This window comes from Thermobia domestica, unplaced genomic scaffold (assembly GCF_964235325.1).
Source record: "Thermobia domestica unplaced genomic scaffold, izTheDome1.hap1.1 HAP1_SCAFFOLD_119, whole genome shotgun sequence".
In the NCBI taxonomy this organism is placed as follows: domain Eukaryota; kingdom Metazoa; phylum Arthropoda; class Insecta; order Zygentoma; family Lepismatidae; genus Thermobia; species Thermobia domestica.
Genome location: NW_027655891.1, coordinates 480,771 through 507,895, shown reverse-complemented (window position 1 = coordinate 507,895; position 27,125 = coordinate 480,771). Strand labels below are relative to the sequence as shown.

Here is a 27,125-nt window from a genome sequence, read left to right as displayed (position 1 = left end):
GTTGATACCCTATTTTTTGGTGAAGAAAAGTTTCAGTTATTAAGGACATTAAATTAGACTTCGAGCATTCCCATTTTTCGTAGTAGCGGCGTCTCAACGTACCAGTTAACTGTGTTATCTAAAAATTCCTGGAGACGTATGTCTTCAGAATGTTGCGTGTAATGTAATGTACATAAGAGAAGGTTTAACAGAATTGTTTGGTGATCTTTGCCCATTGATAGTGAAAGAAGGTAAACAAACGAAAAGTGAAATTCACACAAATAATACAAAAGGAACAAAACCCTATACAAACAAAGGAAATTCAGAAGCATAGATAACGAAACTATTGTAGTGTATGAAGCTTCATTTGACATATGAATGAGTTTCTAGAATATCCGCGCGCGAGTGAATTTTAACATAGCCGTGTGTGAAATTGTGAAAATTTGTGAATATCTACTGGAGAAACACAATTCCTTAAAATGTCTGTAAGTAAACAATAATTATACGTATTTTATTATATTATTTTATTATTATTGTATTATTAAACAATATTGTATTATTAAGTAATACATGTATTGTAATTGTATTATTTTACATGACCAAAATATCCATTTTTCAAGTGCATATTCATAAAGTTTTTTTTTAGGAGAGTTCCAAGCTGTAGGAGAAAGTCTAATAGTATAAGCCACCAGTGTGTCTTCCAGACACGTTTTTTGGGGGTCGTTGCCTCTCCCGGAGCTCTGAGAGTGCCTCCCCCGGACGACCCCAAATTATACGTCTATAATATAATAATAAATAGTACCAGCAGTGCCCCCGGAATACTACGTATGCCCCCCAGAACATTTTTTTGAAAGAACGACTTCAAGCCACTACGTTTAAGTCGTATTGAACGGGCATTATTCTACACCTTAAAAAACGACTGGTAATTGTAAAAAATAAATCCACCTATATTTTCAGAAAAGAATGATAGAACTACATTGTTTTTATAAGAAAAAGAGTACAAGTGAAGTGTAACATCAAATTTTTATGACACGTTAATCATTTCCCTGTTAAACAAATATAATTTTAGTGAGAAGACGTATAAATGTATGTTGAGTTAGGAAGTTTAGGTGAATCCGAACCTGGTGGACCCCCATGCGTGCTCCCCTCGATTGGAATGACTTTATAAATAAGTTTTGTAAAAGATGAATTTTATCTTTTTCCTGAAAATATAAAGTCTGAGATCTTGTCCGTATATTTAGAATTTAAATTCTAGTTTGTAAATTTGTATCGAATTTGGAGTTGAACGTTGCATTCAGCACCAAAGTTATAAGAAATGGGAATGTAGCTACTAATTACAGTAGAATCCGAAGTACCCGAACTATCCAATACAAATAACTAACCGGTTATCGAACCCAGAACCACTTACGTAGATTGTGAAAAGAGAACACGAGTATGGTTAGGCCTTACGTACAATGAATGATAGGCGATATGTATAGATTGAGTTTTTTTTTTTATAACGATTGCTGTTTTCACAGTTTTGGGGAAGTTTTCATAACTTAACAAATTGTATATATAAAGACATAGGCACCAACTTGAAGAAAATATTGGGGGGGGGGGCAAAACAATGAATAAATATACAAAACAATAGTGTTCTCGGTCTGCTGCATCCCGATCTGTTGTAACCGCTCCGCTGGGAAATTCACGACCTAAATCAAATTTGCCTAAAGGCATTAAATCAAGTTCAAGTCCAAAATTTGGGAACTTCACTGCAAGTTTGCGGACCACATTGATCTTCACTTATCATATCAGTGCTGCCAGAGGGTTGTTGAAGCTTCAGTGTTCTATTAAACAGAGTTTTGAAAACGGCGGTTCCTATCGAATAAGAAGACTGTTCCTAATATTGAATTAAAGGAACGACAAAATTTACGACAAAAATTCTTGCTCTTCTTTGTTAATTCTTCCTCTACTGGATTATATTGGAGAGAGGGCGAGGACCCAACCTTTAAATATTGAGGGGGCCAAAAGTGCCCTGCCCCCCCAAAGTCGGCCCCTATGTATAAATATATGTACGCTGTTTAATTTTGTGAGCACCCAGTAGACACAAAATCTCAAGAGCTGATTGGTGGATCAGTATCTACTGTGGTCAAGGTGTCGAAGGTCAAAAGTTAAGAATAGAGATTGACCATAGAAGCGGTCTCTCTACTGCAAGTTCTCTAAATTGACAGTTTCCGAGTTTTCCGTATCTAACGTTGATCATTTTACACAAGAAGGGAATAGATGGCAAGAAGCGACTTGCTGCAATCAATTAAGCGTCTGGAAAAGAAAATTTCATCTCCTTCCTTCAGTTTCTAGTAAAACTAGAAGTGATAGAAATCCATTACCATTTTAGGTTTCGAAATTGATCTAACACACGAAAAACAAGAAGAGACAGTAAGAAGATTTATCAATTGCATGAAACCGGATCTTGCTATCTATTACCATTTTTGCTCTATAGCGATCAAACTCAAAACCGGAAATGGTTTATTGGTACTGCTTTCAATTGATGGATCTCCTCAATTTAATGAATTCAGATAATAAATCTTTACCATCTAAATCCTGAACAAGATTCAATGGTCATCCATAAAGCAGTTGTTGAGAATTTTTGTTCCTGACTTGGATAGTCCCTTGGACGGGCGGGGAATTCTAGTAAATGCAACTTTGTGAGCGTTCTGGGTCTGATACTTCTCAAGGAAAGGACACTTGGACGGAGAATCTCATTCTATAGGGTGTTTCAAAACAACAGCTACAACGTTTGAGGGGTGATTCTTGACACTAAGATAAGACAAAAAGTATAGACAAACCTGGGTGCACAAATGCTTCCTTTCGCAGTTCGCAGGCTGCCGAAAACATGGAAAAATATACTTTAAATGTTCAAAGCTTCAAAACTATGGGACCTACCGCACTATAGGTCAATACTTCATTTAGGAACTATCATGTGGTCTATCCAAAAATATATGTTTCAGAATCCTAAGTAGTGACGCAACGGTTTTTGTAGAGGCAGTTTGGCTACGGGCATATAATTTGAAGTACTCACAAACTACCTCTATAAAAATTGTTGCGGAAGTACTTTAGAATTCTAAAACATGGATTTTTGGATAGGGCATACTTACTAGTTCCTAAGTCAAATCTTGACCCGACTACGCTACACTCAATAGTATTAGAGCTTTGGACCTTTAAAGTCCATTTTTCAATGTTTTCGGCAGCCTATATCTCCGAAAGGATGCATTTGTGCACCCAGATTGGTCTATACTTTTGTCTTATCTTGGTGTCAAGAATCACCTCCCAAACGTTGTCGATGTTGTTTTGAAACACCCTGTATAAACAATGTTCTATAATTATTCAAAATTTAGTTTTGAACTGTGAAATATACAGATGTGTTTGTTTTTGAAGAACAGTAGATATAATTGTCTCAAAATAGAGTTTATTATGTGACTATTAAAATGTTTGTACTGAACAGATCTTGGATGAAGTATTCTTCAAATTTCTTTACAGTATAAAGATATCTTTATATAAACTATAACAACAGATATAACTGGTTAATTGTAGGCAACTTTATATTCTCTCCCTATCTGTTAAGTACATCAAATATTTATAACGATATGAACTTTGTAAACCATATCAGACACCTACTGTTAACAGCCAGAATTGTACGTACAGTTACTAGTCTAAAACTACCAAATTCTAGTTCATTGAAAAATTACGTAGAAGAATCGGTTTCTGTGATTTGAAACTAGATTCTTATTTGTAACAGTAACTCTTGACTTTAAGAGATAACGGACTGAGTTTACTATAAGTAGTATCTAAGTAAATAAATACGTACGTCACCAGTAAGGAAAGTATAATAATAGATAACAATTTCTTCCAGCTAAACAGAAACTAAATTTCTTGTTGGTAACGAATAACATAGCTTTTTATCACCATAAATGCTCTTTATTTCTGAACTTCCTCAAAAACTACATAAGCATAATTTATCCTCAAGTACAGTGTCTGGTTTACGTGTAAGCTAAACAAGCTATAGTTTATAGCTCCACTCACTTGGGGGCCTAGCAAAAATTAAGGAAATAACTGGTTTTACATTTTTAAAATATAAGAGAAAGAAAATAAGATAATATTTACATATAGCAACAGTGCTTCGTGTTGTGTAAATCCTATGATGTAAGTTATGGGTCCCTTCTGCTAGACTAATTTCTAAAATATTACTAGTTTCTTCATTTCTGTATATAGAGCTCTTACGTTCATCTTGACACATAAAGGGCCCCACTACCTTCAATAGCTTAGGGCCCTAACTAATCTAAATCCTTCTCTGCGCATTCTGTTGTTCAATGTACTCTGTCCATTGATGTATAAATTGTCTTTGTAAAATAATATTAGTTAAGCAGAAATGACATTTTAACAGTAAATAACAAGTTTAGGCGAAATATCATTAACCATAGTTTTAGCTATTGTATAATCATTCTAGCATCATAATGAAGAGGTCAATAAGATTATATATCAGTATTAGTTTCATCTCAATAAGTAGCATGGGAGACGTGGTGGCTCAGTGGTAGAGCAATTACCGCTGGTGTGCGGGGTCCCTGGTTCGATCTCCGCCCAAATAACTTTGTGGTGGACAACATCGTGTTCATAGGTTTTCTCGGGTTACTTTCGTTTCCTCCCACATTCTCATTCCACCAATTTTTCCATCATCATTCACTTGATTTAATCATAGTCTCCCTTAGCCTCAAGGTGATAATCGTGTTACGTTAAACTAAAAGATTTCATTTTTTCAATAACTAACATCGGTTTCGTACAACATATTTTTCTTTACTTAAAATGGAATTCGTTTTTCTTAATTTACTCGAGAACTGCTCATGAGGTTTTACAATCACGTATTGCATTCTGCTGACCTGAATTACACTTATTATAGCCTGCCGTAACGTAGTCATTAACACTCTCACCTTTGGTGCGACCATTCCCGTTGGAGACATTCGGTTCAGCTTTTTGAACAAAACTGTAACAGGTTTATTAGGCTAGATATCCCTGAGTAAGATTTTCCTGAAAATGAAATGAAATATTTAAGTTTTACGTCCCACTCTTATGCTTGCTACACTAAAGGAGACGGTGATGATGAGAAATGAAGGAAATGGTGGAATAAAGTAAGTACAAGGAAACAGGGGAACCCCGAGGAAACACACGCACACGGTGTGTGTTCACCACAAAGCTCACTTGGCGCAAGCTGCGATCGAACCGAGAACCCCATGCACCAGAGGTGAACACTTTACCACTGAGCCACAGCTTCCCCAGGTTTTTCCTGAGTTTTCGTCATTCATACTAGGCAAATGCGGGGTAATACCTAGCAAGAAAATCCTACACCGCTTTCTTCCTTACTCATGATGAGCCATACGTGACGAGTTTCAAAACCATTGATGCCGGGAATGGTCAGAAATATCTAGAGTCAACGTCAAAAGTTTTTTCTCTTTGGTATTATTATTATTATTATTATTATTATTATTATTATTATTATTATTATTATTATTATTATTATTATTATTATTATTATTATTATTATTATTATTATTTTGGTATGGCTGGAACATAGAGAAAATTCTATTCTTTTTAATTTACTGAAAACTGTACTCAATTTGTCCTTCCATTCTAAAGTTATTTGCGAAACTAATTGCACCAAATCGAAAGAACCTTTCTCGCCGACTGTAGAAATAAAATAAATGATAAAATTAGAACTATTGCTCGGTAAATATCTCATCTTCGAACATTTATTTATTTGCTAAGAATGTTGTACATTTATACAAAGGGTTACATTTTTTTCTTTTAAAGAAATCGTGATTAAATTGTTTTAAAATTAATGTTAAACATACTTATTTAGTTATTAAAAAAGGAGTGGTTCTTGAAGGCATAGTCTAAAGCAGTGGTTCCCAATTTTTGTGTCACGTTGTACCATAGGATGTGTATCGAAATTTTGCATGAATCATTGAATCATGAATCATTGAATCAACTCATGAATCATTGAATAATTATCTTAAGTCTATTTTCGAATAGATTGTACCAATTAACCTACAGTCACTGCAACAATAATCAGTATTATATAGTCATTGCTTTATAGAAACTTATAAGTTTACAGCGTTATTTACATTAGTAATAATTTAAAAAAAATGAAATAGTAATATATGTATCCCAATGTGGTGTCTGTTCAGAAAATGCATGGTCAGTTAAAAATAGGTTGGGAACCACTGGCATAAAGTGTGCTAAAAAAATAGTTTACATTTGCACACTTTAAAATGAAGCAGTTCTTCTGTTGAAAGACTTTGGTTTCGATAGTGTTTAAGATACTTAATCCAGAATAAGGCTAACCTATATAAAAGTAAGGGTTTCGTTCTCGTTGAAACTACAGTAGACTTCTAAACCTCGCAATTTCAATACTAAAAGCGGAAGTAGTAAATTATAGCTTCTGATTGCAATAGAAATGCAAGGTCCGAGATGGAACCCGTTCTTTAGATGCTGAATCTTTATTAAAATAGTTTCATGGTATATCTCACATTTATTACTATTACAGAAATCAATATTGAAACCGGAAGTGATAGTATAATTCTATCAGTTGTGGTCTCAATAGACGAATCATATCAGAAAAGAAATCAACTCCTACGGTTGAATCCATTTCAGAAAACTGCTTCTCACTCTCTACTATCATTTGTATTAATATGACAACCAGCCTCAATATCTGAAATAGTTGTTTTCCACCACTTCCGGTTTGGATAATTAACCCACAATTCTTTCAGTGTTTTTGCACCGTGTAGATCAATATTGAAGAACCGGAAGTACCAGTGGGTTTCTGTTACTCGATTTTAGTTGAGAGTACAGATGGAAATTGTATCTACACTGCAGAAAATAAAGAAACTACTTTTAGACACATTGTGGAACTGTACACATTACCCACACTCTTTGAACACCTCTAGATGACACATATTCACCCCTTGTAGATACTGTGTTGTCCAAGAATGTCCCAGATGTATGTACAAAATGTGGAAAATGTATGTAATTACTTTGTTTTCGAACTGTTTGCCGAGAAGTGTCTTAAATGTCATACTATATACCGCTTTCGCACAATGAACGCTTTTGAACACTTAAAGCACATTTCTAAACACATACTTGACATTTTCCCCCCTCACTATATGTACTAAAAGTGTTTAAATGCTGTTTTATTTTTACAGCGTGTTTTTCACGCTGAATCGAGAAAAGGAAAGAAAGTATTTTCGCTATAGTTTGCCGTTTCTGCTCAATGATCAAGATTGAAACCGGATTGAAACCGGATTTCTGCCATCTCCTGTTTAAATAGATGAAAGATGGATATGGAAGCTATTGTTCTGATGTTTTATCAATTCTAGAAATCACTTCACCCCGTGCCTTTCAGATTTGTCTTTTAATAACTGTGGACAGACAGACGACCGACGAACATGGCCGTTCTATTAACCTTCCTATACTTATGCATAGTTTAGATTGGTAGTCCCAATACTAGATAGCAGTTACATAAACAACCTGTATCATTTTTATTATCATCGCGCTAGTGATACTTAAAAGACTGTTAGGCCAATATGTACGTATGTTACTCTTCGTAATAAGCGAAGGTTAATTTTTGATTTTATTTATTTATTTATTTTCGCAGTAAACAGCTAGACTGATGGCCAAGCTCGTTAACATCTACGTAACAACGACTTTAATGGCTGCTATCTAAATTTTATATTCTACTATTGAGTGCTATAAGGTTCATTCATGACCCTGCTCAACAACATACTGCCTCTTGACCAGTATTTGTGAATATGTACTGAGATAGTCACATCGTATAGGTGACTTCGGGCTATCTATTGGTTACGTTACAAGGAATGGTTTTCGGCCAAACGTTAAGACGTACATTTCAATTACATCAACTTAATGTATGATTGAAAACCTTTCTCGCTTTTTGTTGTCTCTGATCTCTGCAATACCTTCCAGACCTTATAGGGGCATAGTTGTTAATTATTTACTTCTAAAATACGTAGATAATTGTTAATCTTTCGAACGTTCTGATAGATTGATGGTTAATTCATAAATAGTATGCCATGCCCATGCCATTTGCCCGGGATGCTCCGTCCGTGTCACGGCCCAGATCATACCATGCCGTATCACACCATTACCTTTGGTTCTGATTAACTTCGTGTCGCTTGGTGTGCTCCGAAGAAAGACGAGGGATCGCGGCCCACAAGCCACGAACAATCTGATTTTCCTTCAAGACGGCCTGTTGGGGAATGGCATGGAAAGGGCACAAGCACATCAAGTAGAGGTCGCAGGGCTCGGGTCGAGCATGCTGGCTTAAGCCCGAACCGGCTTGCGCGCCGGACTCGGGCCTATTTATTGGACCGTTCTTTGTGGAGAACTTTTAAAGCACAAATGGAATTAAACATCTAATTCCTGTAAATAAAAATACAATTTAGCTTTAATTATTAAGTTTCTGTAATTCGGTCTTATTTCGAGCTGATTTTATTTTCACACGAGGTCGGGTCGAGCTCGGGCCTAAATGCTAAAATATATTTCGGACTCGGGTCGGGCTTCACATTATAAATTCACGGGCCGGCCAGGCCCGGGCTAACAATTCCGGTCTATGCAGACCTCTAACGTCCAATCGTGTATGAATTTAAAAAAGTGAATTTTCAATGTGAAAGTCTGAAAAGAAAGTTTGTGGACCACGGCATGACAACGGCATACTATGTGTGAGTAAACCTTAAATATGTTGCAGACCTTATACACACACAATTGCTAATTTATTTACTTGTAAAATAGTTTATTGTTAAACTTTTTTGCCTATTGGCATTGTTTTATCAATACAATAAGTTTTAGGCCTTTAAGTCATGTACTGTTTATTTGACTAACTTTTATATTTGAAAAAAAAATCACTTAATATTGTGAATTTTCATATATTTTTCTCATGTATTTAGAACGCCACAGCCCTGTTATCGAAGCCAGATGGATCTCTGTGCTCCAAACCCACCAATAATCGTAAGGATTATATTAATAAAGAAACGTCATGTGGATTTTGGATCTTCCGTTTCTCCTGGTTGCAACCTTTGGCTAGTAAAAAGACCTATGTGCTCATTTATGGTCTAACAGGTTTGGCTCAATTTGCTCTTGGGTCGTATTTCGTTGCAACACTGTCAACAACGGAAAAGAGGTTTAAGATTCCCAGCAGAATGTCAGGTAAGTAGATTTGTAACTTAATAAACTGTTTCAAACGGTTAAGCAATGCATAACTGCTAGAGTTCAATATATCATGGAAAGAAAAACTGCTTCAACAAAATTTATATCAGTTGCAGTCTGGTAATCCAGTGTAATCTAGTAATCTTGTAGACATTACTCGAAATATGACATCCAGTTGATATTGAATATTTTCTTCGAAATCCCATCGAGTATACTTATTTACGCTCTCTCCATCTTTTTAAGCTTTATGTGAATTTCAGTGAATAATAAATCAATATTTTTCTTCGAAAGATTGTCTCCAAAAAAATTAAATTCATTTATTTCATAACTCGTCAGACTGGTGGCTGTTAAATTTACTTTGTTCACAACAGTTTGCTAGAAGCGATTCATTATGCAGTATTTGACATTTCTCCACAATGTCCTAGCATTAGGGATTAGCGGAAAATGTTAAAGAGTTATTCTTAAAATCTGAATTGAGATTATTGAGATCATGGGCGCCTACGTGGGTCCTGCGGGCCTCCGTACCCACACAAATAATCTTGTGGGTGCTCCTCACCCACAAGGTTTTTAGTTTGGACATGGGTTTTAAACCGTTTCTATTGCGTTTAAGTCAGCCTTTTTACCGCTGAGCTAGGGCAGCCCAAACCTATCCTTATAGTACCGGCATATTTTAGTTTATCATAGCATAGCCTTTTATGACATTGTTCATACGATTTTAACTAAAATAAATCAAATCAATTATCGAGACTTCCCTGGAAACATATAACACGTCCCGCCATTGATATGCAGCCACATAAATTTTGGAAAGTCGGTGCCGTTGATTGAAATTGGCTTTTGTTACGATATACAGCGATTACACAAATTAATTTTAGATTGAATCATCTTCTTAGCAGAATGTTCTTGTCAGATTGATTGCTTAATTTTAATGGAAAGTAACCTGATAGGTCATTCGCACCTATCGTTTTGTCAGGGTTTATATAGCCCTCCAAGAAACTAAAACAGAACGGACCGATATTGTACTGTTTGCAACTGTAAATAAATAAATAAATAAAATAACAAAAAATTAAAAAAGGAACTATCTCGATTTAACGTCCCACAATTACGACATTTAAGCTAAATTAAATGGATAACTAAAGCACGTAAATACTGTTGGAAGAAATGGCGGAATGTGTTATTGGAGAACAGGGGGAGAAAAAGCGACAAACGTGATGTTTTGCACTATAAACTTATTTGTCCTAGGATCGAACCAGGGACCCCATGCATAAGAAGTTAGCGCACTATCACTGACCCACCAAGACCCATTATTTTACTAGCAGCAGTTATAAGAATTTGGTCCTATTACTACTTTTTTTTTTTATAAAGGTTAAAATTCTCATAATGACAGAGCTTTATATAGGAATAATAAACAGTGTGTGACTTTTACTCGATGTATCTACCAAGCCATTAGGGATAAACCGGGCTTCATTTCTATTAAAAATGGGATATTTCTACCTACTTTGATAAGAGGAATACTTTTTGCGCGTCCGAATTTCTGGAAATGACCGTAACAAGGTCTGATCGAAGGCAAAATAGCTAAAATCTCTCAATTAGAATTTCGAGCTTGCGCAGGGACTACCCGCTAAGAATTTTCACGTTCTCCAAGTTTCCTTCAAGCACCGATTTCGTGACGGTAGTCGGAAAGACAAAAACTCTCATTCATAATTATATTAGGTTAAACTATTTGGTTCACCTTCAGTTGAATAAAAAATCTACAGGGGAGAAAAAATTTATTCTTTGTTTTTGCTTGCATGAAATATACAGAATGCACTGCAGGTCCTCAAACTACATTGCCGGCACCATATTTTATAGCTAAAGAGAGAAGGATAAAAAGGAACATGAAGTTTACTATTCACCTATTTTGAATGGTCTCTGGAATTCTAAATATTTTTAGTATTTTACTATTCTAAAGTTTACTATTTTGAATTTTATGGTCTTCTTCTCCTAAGTCGAAATTTGTTTACCATCCCTTATACGGACGTAAAAAAATGTAACACAATAAGAAATAAAACAAATAATAATAAATATATATTGCACACCCGGTGGAAGAGTGTTACGACTCGAAGAATGGAAATTTTGAGTTATCATCGCTCAAAAGAGAATAGAGAGAAAGAAGCGAGCTCTATCTGGTGGTATTTTTTGCATAAACGTAACTAAACAAATTAATCCCTACATGGCAGAAATAGTAGTCTACCAGGAAGCGATTTTGATAGAATAACGAAATTTATGTCATTTTTCTACAAGTGTTTATCTTTGACTTGTAACAGTCTTCCACTGGGTGTGCAACATAATATTTTGCATACCTTTTTTTCTAAAACATTTTTGTAATTTTTTAAATGAATTTTCATTTTGAAATATGTTGTAAAGAAATATTAGAATTGTTACAAATTTCGTCTTCTTTAGCTTTTCTTTTGTTATTTATTATTTCTTAATTTGCAATATTTTCTCTTCATCTCTTTCTTTTCCAGTCTTACTCTTATGTCAGTTTCTTTACCTTCTTGTGGATTATCTACTGGTAACAAGGTGTTCTTAAGATATTATTCTATTTCCTTTTATTCTTTTGTGTGTTTCGTCTGATTTTTAAAAAGTTTAAAGAGGTTTGAACTTTCTTGGTCATTATTTTATACGCTTCTCTTTGGTGTTTATGTTCTCAAGTTTTCCTTAACATAAATTTGCGAGATCTTTTGTTTAACTTCTATTATTTTTGTTTGATCTGTTCGTTTAATTCCTATATTTTTATGGTCTTATTTCCCTTAAAATGAAGGGCGCTCTACAATTACAAGGTAACTCGAGTTACCTCGATTCCTTGTAAAACATAGATAAAGAAGGTGTGTGGACTTACTTTCCTTTTTCGTTACCTCTAGTGCATATTCGAAGAGTCTGTTGAGAGAAAAACTCTATTCATCAGCATCGAGTCGCCGTTTCCCGATGCGGATAACAGAGGGCGCCACTGTCTGTGGCTAGTGAAGCAAGCACAGGCAGATACGCGGAGGCGACGAGACGCGTCTGTAACTTTGTTTTCAAGGGTCGATTCAAGTAAAAGCGTTGGTACGGAGACATACTTGACCATTTTCGTTCGAAATGGACAAAATCGAAGTAGTCGAATCAGAACGACAAAAGCGGAAGAAATAAAAGAGAAAGATAAATCGTGAACTCTGGCAAAGAAATGTAGCAAACTCAGGGCGAAATTCAATATTTTGTTTCTTTCTTCGATGTTAATATGGAAATTCAAAGAGTACTGTCAAAAATCCGGATATTGGAATATTCGGGTTTTGAAAAATTCAAATTCCGGAAATCTGGATGCAGATTTAAATCCGGATTTCAGATGTCTGATTTGAATATCAAAAGTCATTATTTGTAATTCGAATATCTAATCCGAATCCGGTTTTTGTATTTATTAGTAAATCGAGCAAGGAGGGAGGGGATGAAAACCACCCACATGGAATTGTGTCAGTTTCGGAAACCTATAGTGGTGTAGGAGAAAAAGCTTATTCCGTGCAGGCACCAAAGTGGACACCATTCTGTTCTTCCTCAAGAAACCAGTCAAGCCGAGAATCAAGAATTCACAGAAGAAGAATGTGGAAGCTTTGTTACGATTTGTTACTCCTGTCAAGCAGCAGTTTTACAAGAACGTATGGAACACTGCTGATTTTTGTTTGTTTGTTTGCTTGTATCTGTGCCCCAGGGTTCGGAATCTGAAATGGACAGTGTAGTTTCCGGATTTTGTTGAATACAATACTCAGATTATTGATATTTTGTATTCTCGTGTCTTGCAACAAATAAATGTTGCCACACACGTTTTATGTTTTCCTACTGTCTGTTTTCTTTTTAGGATTAGATTAGGTGATAGAATAACAAGGTAAATGCTCACTTTTCCACCTTTGTTTTTTATTATTCTGCATTTTCGGTATTCACCATTTTATGCTCCAAGGCACAGACTAGGTACTACACCACTTTTCTCCATAGGCATATATGCACAGATTTACTCCTGTTAATTAGCTTAGTAACCCAAATCTTCCATTTTTCACTTACCTTGTTATTATAGAGGATCCTTCAATTATTACTAAGTATTTTGACAAATTTTCTTGCTTTTCATGTATTCTCTTTAAGTTTTGCAATTCATTGATCCAGAATGGTTTTACGGTAAATTTTAAATTGTTTTACAATTCTTATATTTAAGCGTTGAGACAATCTACGTACCTTTCATAAAGTATAAAACAAATGCGTCTACGTACACATACCCTATAAAGAATGAGTATCATTTGCCAATTTTTACTCTTTGACAATTCCCAAATTTAATGGTGGGCCAATGTACCTACACCTGTCAAAATTTGGGAAGGGCCCACCATGATGTCACTGAACGGTGAGACAATGAATCTATATACATATTCATATGTTCATATGATGTAATAAAGCAATATATTAGAAGATAAACCAGGACAAAAGCTGGAAAACGAATTGTTTAAGTACAATTTTCATTTATTCCCTGAAAAGAAACATAGACCACTCAAATTTGCAAAGGTATACCGTATACCTTAGAATTCGAGAAAATTTAATCAGTTTATATATTTATTATTTTTGGGGCAATTTTCATTTTTATAGGTGGTCAAAGATACGCTCCCTAAATCTGATAAAAAAGGGACAAGGTACTTACGTCCTATGACAAAGAATTGGCCCCTGTATAAAGCCGTATAATTATATATTGCAGTAAAAATTCCATCTTAGAGGATAACTTTGAACAAAAACCGACCATCTGGTAAACACATGTAAAACATAAGTTTGATACTTTTGATTTATTGAAGGTTGCAAGTTGAACTATCCAAACCTACAGTGGTATGTACGTAGTTCTAGAGAACAATCTGTAAATTTTTTTCGGTATTGAGTTAAATATATCGCCTTCCACCCAAAAATTAAGCGGAATGTACTATGGTATTGTGTTTTATGAAAAACAATGAACTCACGTACTTGTAGCAGAAGCTATTGTATGAGATAAACTTGATCCAGAACAACTCAACTTTGAATGATTTTGTAACCGGGTCAGTGATGTAGATTTTCCGGAAAAGTTTGAAACGGAAAATTTTCCGGAAAGTTTTCCAGAAAATTTTCTAGAAAATTTTTCGATTCTTAAAAACATACTCCACTTATTCCTACATCGTTGTTTAGCCGTAAAATTTATTTGTAATAAATATTGTCTGAAAAAAAAAGTTTCATCAAGTGAAAATCTAATGATTCTTAATTTCTGCACAAATGTTTCAAAAACTTCAATTCGTTAATTTAATACTCGTAACGTGATATTCTCTCATAGCTTTAAACATAATAAAATCAAAGCATTTCTTTTTAATTTCTGTTACAAAAATAATCTTCATAAGGAACTGGATCTTTTATGTTTTTATGTAGTTTTTTTCATTACAGAGGCTGGCGTATATTTAAAGAAATAGTGGAATTTTTCTGTTTTTGAAATAAATTCACAAAGGTTTCTTTTCGCTTTCCTGTTACACTTTAAACAATAGGGTGGGATATTTCTGCTCTACGAACTCGATTTATGTTCCGTGCACTTCACACACACATACAGAGAGAGAGAGAGAGACTATGTAAGTTTTTACTTGTCAACTCGAAATATTAGAAAATTATCCGGTTCCCGAAAGCTAATTGGAAAATTATAATTATTTGCTGTCTAACTTTCCTCTATAGGAATTCAATTTTATAGCTCAAGGTGCAGTTAAATATAGTGGAAAATTTTCAACCTAACATCATTATACGTAATATTCAAAATTGTCCGGGTTATGAAAAGTTTTTCCATTTGTTTTTACATCACAATGAACATTTTCCGGTACATGAAAATTCCTTTCACTTGTTTCTACAAATCAATAAAACTTTTCGATGCATAAATAGTTGTTTCGCTTTTTGCTTGAAAATAAAAATTTCCCAACTTATGAAAAGTTTTTCAGTTTTTCCATACACGACAAAAAAATTTCGATTCATGAAAAATTGTTTCACTTGTTCCTACATAGTACCAGAAATTTTCTGAGTCATGAAAATTTTCAGATTCTTTAAACGGTCTTTCACTTTTTAACATTTCTGTACGTGAAGTCAATCTATTTTAATGAGGATTGTTGCTTGATCACTGATATTTGTTTAGAAAGGATAATTTTCCAAAAATATACAGGGGAAAATTTTCTGAAATGCAAAATTTTCCACCTCACATCACTAATCCGGGTAATACGTATAATAGGTGCCCAAGTCCTAAGACCTATCATAAACACTTTTCAAGATATCGAGGACTTCATAACATATCATCCAGGAGTACGACACATAGGTCACTCAACGACCATGACCCGCAGAACCAGGGATCCATACAAACATATTCAGAATCCCAGTCTTAGACCTCGTGACCAAGGGGTCAAATTCAAAATTCCCGTCTCATACAAGGTGACTCGAAATTTAAATTTTATGCCAAAGTACCACGTGACCTCCAGCAACGAATCGGAACAATCACATGATCTCTAACCACCAATTGGGGACGAATTCAATAAAGTACCCGGATTACATTTTGGCGTGAGTTTGAAACGAACCCTTTTACACGCATGATAATTCCACGGCTTTGTCAAGCGTCTAGATTCAGACACATAGTACACAAAGAAAGATTAGGAAGATCTCTATAGGTCGTGCTTCTATTGAGATCTTTTCTACAAATGATCTCAAAGTAGCCAAAAAGTCTTCTAATCAATGTGCACCTAAGACAGACTTAGGAACTTATATTATGCATTGTTGTAATATGTATTCAACTTTGATGTATAATCAAGTTAATACTAACAAAATATAGGTTTCTTTCATTAAGGTGTTTATGTATTTTTATGGGCTCTACATTGTGATATGTAATAATAAACAAACTTTCGTTTAATAGGTTTAGTGGGAAGCGGATGGGATTTTGGTGCCGTTGGTTTCTCACTCACTGTTTCTTATCTCGGAGGAAGAGGAAATAAACCCCTCTGGATTGCATTCGGCACTATGTTAATGGGAATTGGCTGTTATTTTCGCCTTATTCCTCATGCGATGTATGGCCCTGGAGAAGATGCTCTTGCGCTAACTCTAGAATACGGATCCAGCTATCAGAATATATCCATCAACGATACAGGTAAGTGAGGTACATTATTATTTTTATTATTATTAGGCTTTTTTGTGTACCAGACTGTGAAGCAAATCTATGTTTGTATAGCAATTTATACGTTTTCGGTAGCATTTTTGAATGAAGAAAATTATTATAATGACTTCTATACTTGTGTTTAAGCTAGTTTCAACTTAACAATATGATATCCATCGCTGGCAAGTGCATATTGCTGGAAAAATTCTTTTTCTTTCTCAGAAGTCTGGAGTTATTGATTTTTGTTGGTTTGTTAAAAGATGTTTGGCGTTTATCTTTCCCAGTTACATCACAATGTATTCAGGAAAATATATATAGCAAAGATAATGACATGTCTTACCGTATCTTCCTCACATTTGTATATCTTTCTGACTTCGTCAGCCAGATTTTTATGCATGTACTTGCTAAGTTACATAATGAATGTTAGCAAATACATGTATAAAAGTTTGGCAAGAACGGTACCTGCAAACAGACCAGCCATCACTCCCATCAACCAAATAGATCGAGATGTAACTCTTCTAGATGTAGCAGATCGGTTCGGATGACTCACAATATATATACAAGTTTCATAATGAATGTTGTATGTATATTGTGAGTTTCATAATGAAGAGTTACATCTCGATCTATTTGGTTGATGGTAGTGATGACTGGTCCGTCTGCTGATACCGTTGCATCCATTCGAATTTCTCTATCTCAGGAGCAGTTGGTAGTGTGCTTAACTCTTGAGTCCTTTGTTTGATTCCCGTCCAAATAAGTTTGTTGTGGATAACATCTTGTTCGTAAGTTTTTCTCAGCAGACGTAGGATTTTTGCTTTCTCACAAGTTTAATAGAAAACAACATCTTTGGTGGCTTTTATTATAAGGCCATTTTTGAAAATTATAAAACTTATTTTTTTTTTTTTTGAAAAGATATATTTCTAACTCGTTTTGTTAACATTTGGATTTTTTTTGTTAACGCGTTTTGTGAAAGATAGAAAATACAGAATTGTATTACAATTTATTATATCGGTATTGTAGGTATTGATAATAAACAATACATAAAAAAACTAATACGAAAAATCTTAAAAGATATAAATTATAAGAACCAGAATCCTCGCGAAGTTCTAAAATGTGGACAACATCTAAAGTGCTCGATTCCATTCTCACAAGCGTAAACATGAATTCAACATGTGTTTAAATTACTTCTGTAACTAAAGAATGCACTTGTGCTACCTAATGATATAGATTTGGACAAAGTGGAGTCATTAGATGTGTACAAGGGCGCCCATCAAGGGAGGCAAGGGGGCACTTGCCCCCCCTAAAAGGAAATTATACTTGGGAATATCGAAAACCCAATAGAATTTTTACATTAGTTATAGCAAAATTTGAAATGTCGCTTATACTTGTCACCCCTTGGAAACCACAACATGGTCGCCCTTGAATGTGAACAGAGGTTTTCTGCGAATATAGTCCGTAGATCATTAGCAATAAAATTGTGAAATACAGAGATGGCTATGCAAATGTTTGTTCCTTGACAGCAATAGGCAATTTGTCGTTCAAAAAATGTTTAGGAGTCCAATCTAGGGGATTTTATTAACCGTTGATCCCCGTAATAATGTTAAGAAACGAGAATTCGGAATTAAGTATCCAAAAGTGACAGGAGGGGCGATCGGCGCAATAGCCCCCCCCCCAGAAGAGGAAACTTTCTTATTTTATATATATAAATAAAGCCCATCCCGAAGTTTGGAGCCCTTAAAAGTAGCAGTATGACAACCCACTGCCCTCCATCCAGAAGTTGGTTCTGGATCCGCCCCTGCAAATTGACCTCTTCCTTTTCATGCCAAATACACTCTAACTTCATTTTATATGATGATCACTTGTTATAACATACTAAAGTCAAATGCTCTTTGAACCCAGCTTATTGTTATTGTGATCACTTCGCATATAAATAGACAATAGACAATATATGAGGAGCATTTTTTCAAAACTCGACAGAGCACAAAACATCTTTTTTTACAACAATTGCATTTTTGTGCTTATTGTACATAACCTGTATCGAGTTCTGACAAAACGTTCATGATTTAGTATTCTATACAGATGGCACATTTCGAGATTTGTAAATTCTGATTCTACAGCTCGATTGGTAGCATAAAGGCATACCAGAAAAAATCATACCTTCGTTTCTCAAAATTTACTGTATCGAGTTTTCAAAAAAGAATCCTCATACGTACTTGTATTAATATACGGACCATATCAGTACATTATTGTTTCTCTATTAGTATTTTTTATGCCGAGAGTTGCACCAAGCTTATATTTCCGATTATTTATTCACACTTTCTATTGAGTTAACATCTGTAAATTCCATTGCCTGAGGTTATTAGGTGAATCTCGAATAGGTGAAAGTTGAAGTCACCGGTAAAAAGTGCTCAAACTGGATAAATTCCTCACTACACTTTTCATACTAATTTGAGACCACTGAAACTAATGAAATTATTTTAAAATGCATCAGTGCATTGGATAACGGGGAAAATGATCTCAGAGTTAGTGTAGGTACTGAATAACTAAGCTACCATCAGCTATACCTTGCCACAGCGTATATTCATTGTTACAGAACCGCTCCAGCAGTAGTACTTTGATTTAGAGGACTTAAAAGAGAATTATGGAATAAATGTTCCAAGAAAATCCTTCATCAAGCGGCTGCATAGCAAGTTTCACTAAAGAAGCAGTGTAGTAGATGCACTAATAAGCGATCGGAAAATTTTGTTAATAGAAAAACAGAGTATCGCAGTGCATGCTGCATATGTTCTGAGTCCAATAAAGTCAGTGGGAAACTTCTTATCAATGCCGAGCTCTTCGTTGGCAGTGCACAAACTTGCCTTGCTCAAATGCTTAGAATTGTATGTTTTGAGGGATCCACCAACTGCTATCTGAAGTCATGGATGCTCGAAAAGATTATTGTTGTTTGTTCATGGAATCTGTAATGCCAGAAAGGAAGCAACTTGGTTGGGCTGGTGAGAAATAGTTTCATCTGGATGGATCCATTCATACGTACAATTCTCGGGTGTAGACCAGTTGCAGTACACATGTGCTTCAGGAGCAAAAAATTGGCGTTTAGTGTTCCATATCATGTAGTCGTGTGCCCACTTGTGGGAAGAATGAAACATTAATTCCTTTTCACATTATCTCATGGAGGATTGTGCTTTGAGATATTTCAACGTCCTCATGTTAGTATATCACCCTATAAAAAGTTAAATTAAAGGGTTTATTTAAGTATGGACAGTTCTACCACTGACATAAGCAATAGCTATTTCCTGTAAAATATAGTAACATATGTTTTATACGTATTTACAGAAACCAAAGAGCCCTTGTGTGGAAACGGACATGAAGACCCAGAGGATTGTTCTGAAGGAAATTTTTCAGGAATATCTTCAGGCATATTCTTTGTGGCGCAAGTGATGATGGGAGTTGGGTCATCAGTCTATTGGACATTAGGGGTTTCATACATGGATGACAACTGTAAGAAGAACAAGTCGCCCATGCTTATAGGTAAGAAAACTCAGAAAGACTTTTTTATTATTCACTTGGTAACTTGACTAGAGTTTAAAAAATGAAATATCAAGTGAATGAGTTGAACAATGAATATTTCTGATTTCATTACATGTATAATGAATAATTCCATATGATTGATATGTTCTATCTGTATAATAGTCAACGTAATGCATTGATTTCATTAATCAGTCTTTCTATGTCTTTGTTATGTATATAGTAGTCAATTTCATTTCACTGATTTCAACAATTATTTTTTCTTAAAGTGTATAATAGACAATTTTCATCGATCGATTTGAAAAAACAGTATTGAAAAATCGAAGTTAATGTGGGTGCAACTGCACCAACTGCACTCATTGTGGCGCCGCCTATGGAATCGTCACATGAGCGGAAGGAACTGTTCGTCATAATCAGCTAGCTAAGGGCGCACGGTGGCTCAGTGGTAGAGCGTTCACCTCCGGTGCTTGGTGTCCCTGGTTCGATCCCAGCTCGCGCCGTGTGGACGTTGTGGTGAACAAACACCGTGCTCGTGGGTTTTCTTGGGGTTCTCCCGTTTCCTCCACTTTCTTCATTCTACCATTTCATTCATTTTTTTATCACCGTCTCCTCTAGCCTAACCGACATGAGCGCGGGACGTAAGACTTAAAGATTTCATTTCATTTCATTTTTCATAATCAGCTAGCTCTGAAATTTCTTTTAGAGCAACAAGAAGAAAATCAATGGAAATGTCCATTGCTACCTATTTTCCAAAATTCATTTCAAACGGTTCAGCCGGTTTCCCGTTTGAAACACAACGTCCATTCAAAATGAGAGGAAGAAACAACTGTGAAAACTTACCTAACCCTTGTCTCCTTTAAATTTAGATTTTTTTGATAATCTTTGAACACGTTCCGCTTATTTTGAATAAGATCTTTACACACAAAGTTACATCAATCTAACTTGAGAGGCTCTTGAAATAATACTTGACTTGACCCCTAATTTTTTTTTCTGTAGGGTCACTTTAAAGGTAATGCGTACAAGAACAAACCAAGCACCACCGACGAGTTACGTGAGAACATCACCATCAAATCCAGGTAGTCTCTAGCCGCAACATTCACAAACATGCAGCGCCATATTGCACTGTGTATACATGTGGGGGAAGTCACTACCAGTACCTAGTGTAATGTACCTTCATATTTTAACCATAAAGATTCATGTACAAATTTGTTTTCATATCCTCTTTTATTAAAACTCTTATAACGCTTTTCCCGGACCTCTTAGAGTGGGATATCCTATAGTAATAGCTTTGATAAAAAGTCTTCTACGTTAATCCTTAACAACATTCTAAACTTGTTGGTAGCTTGTATGAAGTTTATTACACTAAAAACTAGCACGGTATCTGGATTCATAAAAATATATATCATGTACTTAGAGTTTGGTTGTTGCTTTTTGATGTTTAGCTTTCCTTTATCGCATCGAAAGACATGATCCTACAACTGAAGTGAATTTAGAACTAGCGTCATGCGTTCAATGCTTTCCCACCGGAAATCCAGCCCGGAACGACGTGAATTGAAGTTATACATACTCAGCGGCGCAAATCTGTCTTCAACATACAGGAGGAGGGGGCGGGTAATACCTTTCCCATATAATATTTAAACGATGTTCAAAATATTTATGAAGTTTAAAACCAGTGTTGTGGAGGGTCACGGAAACAGTGTTGTCTTCAACATTGGGAGGCGGGCAGATTTGAGGCTTATTCTGGGGTACATCAATTTCATCTCACTTTGCTTTGTGACAACCAAGGACAAATTATCACATTTCTTCCGAAAAACAAATTTCAAATCGGATTATTGCGGGGACATGTCCCCCTCAACGCCACGGGATTTGCGCTAGTGTGCATACTAACCAATAAACAAATGTGAGGGTTTAAGTTTAATTTTTAATACAAAAGCACTAAATACCAGGTGTACTAAATTTAATTAATATTATACAAATATAATTATTATACAAATATCCTGTTATGTTTTACAGCCATAAGTAGCAGTATTCGTATGATTGGATCAACATTGGGCTTCGTGCTTGGCTCGTACTGTTTAGAGATGTATGTAGACCCAAACTTGACTCCTGTGATTGATAATAGTGATCCAAGGTGGATTGGTGCTTGGTGGTACGGTAAGTGCTTTGGTTTATCGATTTCTTTATGTAGCCTACCCTCACATTTGAATTAGTGTTGCTAAACCGCCGCATTTAGTATCTACGTTGAGTTAAGTAAGTTCTTTCATCCACAGCGAAGCGGGTCTCCAACCGCTGCGATCTGGAAATACAACCACTGATAGTTATGATACGCAGCGGTTAGGCAGTTTCTAATTACATTGTATCATATGGAACATTTTAACCAGACTGGTTCAGTCCGCAAACCGCTTGCATTGCTGTCAAATTCTATGGTTTACAGACACATATTCATTCTCTTGTTGTTATCTGAAGTTTACGAACCGAAACACGAGCAATATCTATACAGAACGTTCCAGAACTCAACTGAGTATGTCGGTGGCATTATTGCCACTAGTAATTGCGGAACACAACCACAAGTGGTACTAGCACAGGGGTGTAGCCAGCGGGTTTATGTAGGAGGGTCCCGTCGTTTTTGAGGGGGGCCACCTACAATGTACAAAGCCAAAAAAAGTGTTGTAGCTAGTGTTTTTGAGTCCTGAAAAAAAACGGAAAACTAAAAGCACTGTTTGTTTAGCTCATTATTATTATTATTATTATTATTATTATTATTATTATTATTATTATTATTATTATTATTATTATTATTATTATTATTCGCTTTTTCTCCGTAAATTATATTTCAGATAGTTTTTATTAGGTTTAACAAATAACTAATGTGCCGGATCAAACGTTATACCTTTGTGCATAACTATTTTAGTGTAAACCCTTCTACACAGAACCTATTGTTCCGATACCACTTAGCTGTCGGGATTAAATGGAGAGGCACTTAAAAGATGCGGGATAACAATACCAACAAAGCACATGCAAAATGGGGGCGTCTCCACCACTAGTCTTAGGCGACTAGAACCATGAGCAAAATTAGACAGGGTAACGAATATGAATTTAGTGTTAAAATAATTTGAAAATAACCAATGCATTTTCATTGAGAATTGGTAGCAATAAGGGCGTTAAGGAATGGATGGTAGAGCAAAGGAATAGCAACTAATTTTGAACAGTCTCAGCCTAATTCGAAGTAGTTCAAATCTTCTCCTTTTACTCGTAGGTGATCTTTAGGCGCTCTCCTCGAAGTTTCAGTGACTTGCAGGTTGGGTTGTCCTGAAGTTCATGTTGAATACCTGTCCGACAATCAACCATGGCATTGAATGCCGGACCCCAAAGGCTGGAAGACTCTGATGTGTCTCGCGTCGTGGTTGAGATCCAAAACCCATATCGTGCTCTCTCAATTGCTTTTGACCTGACTGTCCCTCTGACGTCAGAATGAGATGATCGTGAGACCACAGAGTTTCCTGAGCGTGGTCGATTACCCAAAACTGACATTGACCAAGTTCATGTTTCTACATGTCGTCGACTAAACACAAAGTTCTCAAATTTGCTCCTAAGATTGCTAACGTTGGCAGGTAAATGAACCAAAAGGAGACTCACCTGAGTCAAAGTACTTATTTCTATATACATTACTTCCTTGTTGTAACACCGTGTCGTGGGTAAACGAACGAAACGGACAATGTCTTGTAGTAGCCTGACTATAAGGGGCCAATGAGATCGAACCAATTGAGAGAAGCAACTGATCTAACAAAGCAAATTAAAAGCGTCGCGTGTGAGACTGTTAAAGGGTGAAGGTTCTGAAGGTCGCTACCACTGTTTATTCCAAATTACAAGTACGAAGACTTCCTCAATAACAGCAAAGCAATATTTAATTAATCTTTCAATGTAAAGTCAGCTAGTGACGTACAACATAATATTGGTGTTAATAACATCAGGCACTGAACTCTTGAAGGCTGCTTGGCTTCCATTGATGGCTGGTTGAATTTACACATGGAATAAAGATGTCCTAGCTTGTCCTTACTTCATATCCCGTAACACTATCTACATAAGACTGATTTTCTTTGAAATTTCACTTAATATCTTTAAGATTTCCTGACAAAAATATTTATTTATTATTCGTGACTTTAAAAAATCATAATTATTTTATTAACATCTATATCTCATTTCCTGTTTTAGGAGCCGTCCACATATTACTTAACGCTATTTTTGACTAATTTTTACCCTCTCCCTTTTGCTTGTCACACTTTGTAACGCAAGGCAGAATCCCTCCCCAGGCTATTATAATAAAAAACTACTTTTAATGGTAGAACTTTTTATTACAAAATGCTTATATTATTGTGAATATTTTGTTGCGTTTTTCGCCAACAAATCAAAGTATTCAAAAGTGGTAGACCAATAATAATATTATTTCACGAAAAAGAGTTTCTTCTGTTTCACGTGCGAAACTTCTTCGAAGAAAAGAGTGGGTAATGATTCGAATCAAAAGTTTTAAATAATATTCTCATAAATAGCGATACGAGTGGGAACGAGTAGAAATTTTAAAGCGGTGGTTACGATCACTAACAACTCACTCCAGAAAAGCGTGTGTCATAAATGAAATGCTGCGATAACAACAAAAGTGTTATTGTATTTTAATACACGTAGGGTTTCTCACCAGTCATGGTTGTGTTTAGTGCGTCTTCGAATCCCTTCTGTATGTTTCAATTTATATAGGCTATAGTTCACAACTTTCCACAATAATGGAAATATTTATTTATCTATCTATCTACAGTTATATATATATATATATATATATATATATATATATATATATATATATATATATATATATATATAATGAATGTGACTACATTTATAACTTAACTCTTGAACCACCAGAACGATCTCGATCAAATTTTCAACATTAATGACGTTCGGCACTGGAATGTTTTTATCTCTTCACTTTGAAGAGAGGGATTATATATAAAAATGATCGAAAATGACGAATATCAACGTCGAATCCATAGTTTTCGGGGTTCTAGATATGAACAGTGACTTTTCCGATGTTGTGTAAATCCAAATCAGTCCCCATTAGTACTCCTAAGGGGGATGGTGACATGTAAAAATTATTGAAAATTACCGATTAATTCAAATCCGAACAGAAAACCAGAATAACGTCGTTTTTCACCAAATTTGACACCTCATATAAATATTTTGCTTTTAAACACTATTTACCGCATATAAAAAAATGTAATGCACGCCTACTTACAAATCAGTTTAGTACCATTGTTTTATAGTAGTATTTATAGTATATTGTTGAAACTTTTGTCTTCAAACTGTCAAATATAAATCGCAGTAGATTGTGTAATCGGTTATCAAAAAAAAAAAAAAAAAAAAAAAAAAGTAAACCATACTATTTTCCGATTGATATAACGATGAGATGCCATACTATTTTTTGATTGGTATGGTGAAATAGTATTTTTCGATAGTTAAATTATTAATTGTATGTAAACTTTGTTATTTTTAAGTGACTGAAGCGAAGTAATCTTACTATGATGTTTTAAAACCTGGTCATTTGGGGGGGGGGCGCAGGAAATTATTTAGCGGGGCCTGGCCCCGATGGACCCCGGGGCTACACCCTTGCACTAGCATATCCGCGGCGGTAGTGCAAAACAGCTACCGCAATCGTAAGTATACAAGAGCCCTAACAAACAGAAATACGAAACGGATAAGAAATGTTCCTCGTCCAAACAAACAATGTTCCTCGAAAAAGTGTAATCAAACAAGAACGTTGATTTAAGCATAGTTCTAAACGCTGACAAAACCAATTGAAGTAAATAGGTTCTACTGGCGTAACAGAACCGATACATAAAAATGAATTATAATAGATTAATTTTGTATATAATTAAACACAAACAACCTCTTTGATGAGCAAAACAATTATTCACAAAAAATGTGGTAGTTTCGCTAAATAACACTTTTCGTGTCTGATGAAGCCGAATGTTAGTTGGCGAAACCGTGACGCGTAGGTAATCTTTTTAATGTGAATATATTACATGCTCATCAGTTTTTTCAGTTTTACGTCCCACAATAATGCCGGTTAGACAAAAGGAGTAATTGTTTCACTGTAATTTAGCTGTAATGAGCTAAAGAATGCATGCTCATCAATTAATTTGTTTCTGTCTAATAGGTTAACAAAATAGGTTAATGAAAGATGTGGTTGGAATCTACTTTGTTAACATAACTTATCGGCGTAAGGATGGGCGGAGCTATGGGGGTCATCGCCCCTCCAACTTTTTTGACAAAAAATAAAAATGCTACTTATAAAACCCTTCAATTCTGATTTATATTAACCGTGCCCCTTAGCAGACAAAAGGTCTGCCCCCTGCAACCAATTCCTAACTTCATCTACCGCGTAAGGGTTTCTACTGTGTACATGTACTAACATTATACCTAGATATAAGTATTGAGTTAGTTATTGGTTTCTTTACTGTTACCATTCTTATAAATTATTTCCTTTATTTGTCTAGGATGGGCTCCGCTAGGATCTGTTCTCATAATCTTTGGTTGTATGCTCACAATGTTCCCGAAAACTTTACCTCGAGCTTACATGAGAAGAGAAAAAGATAGAATAGCTGGGGTTGAAATGGTTGACAATAAAAGATCCTTTGAAGGTGAGCTGAGAAACATTTACCTAAATATATTCGTTGAATTATTGAGAGTTCTTAAGTATTTTTAAATATTGAAAAAAAGGTTGAAAGCGTAATTATAGTTTTACACAGCTTTCAGTTTAATGGTGCAACGCGATAAATACAGAAATTAATCTTAATTTAATCAGCGTAGGAGTATCTGACGTGGTTTAACAGATACGGAAATGACATTAAATATCATCAACAAAATCTTTAAAGTCTTTATGAAAAATAACCGGGTTGAAGACGCGGAGAACCAATTAAAAATTACAAAGTCTGCTTGAAGGTAATCCATCTTCACTCTACATACTTTCCCATTGTTCTCTTCGACTCCTTTGTGTACTGCTGGAAGAATAATCAAAAGATGTTTCGAAGCGCCGTCGGTATGGCCTTCTTCATGGCTTCTATACTTTAAAATATGCCTGTTTACAGTTTTCAGCTTGTAAAATAAAATAATCATTGGTGGTTGTATGTGGTGAAAACGGGAATTGGTTAAGAAC

General features: G+C 35.3%; 1 protein-coding gene across 1 annotated transcript in view; it reads left to right on the top strand.

Annotated features, from left to right (window-relative positions):
• The first annotated feature begins 357 nt into the window (after positions 1-357).
• The window catches only part of LOC145676375 (solute carrier organic anion transporter family member 74D-like), a 261,508-nt gene continuing 234,740 nt past the window's right edge, over positions 358-27,125 (top strand). Inside the window, exons 1-6 of the mRNA XM_081747228.1 lie at positions 358-464; positions 8,964-9,222; positions 16,163-16,393; positions 19,730-19,924; positions 21,935-22,075; positions 26,467-26,610. Coding sequence (XP_081603354.1) covers positions 459-464; positions 8,964-9,222; positions 16,163-16,393; positions 19,730-19,924; positions 21,935-22,075; positions 26,467-26,610 — 976 coding nt within the window. The 5' untranslated portion in view covers positions 358-458. The remainder of the gene's footprint in view (positions 465-8,963; positions 9,223-16,162; positions 16,394-19,729; positions 19,925-21,934; positions 22,076-26,466; positions 26,611-27,125) is intronic.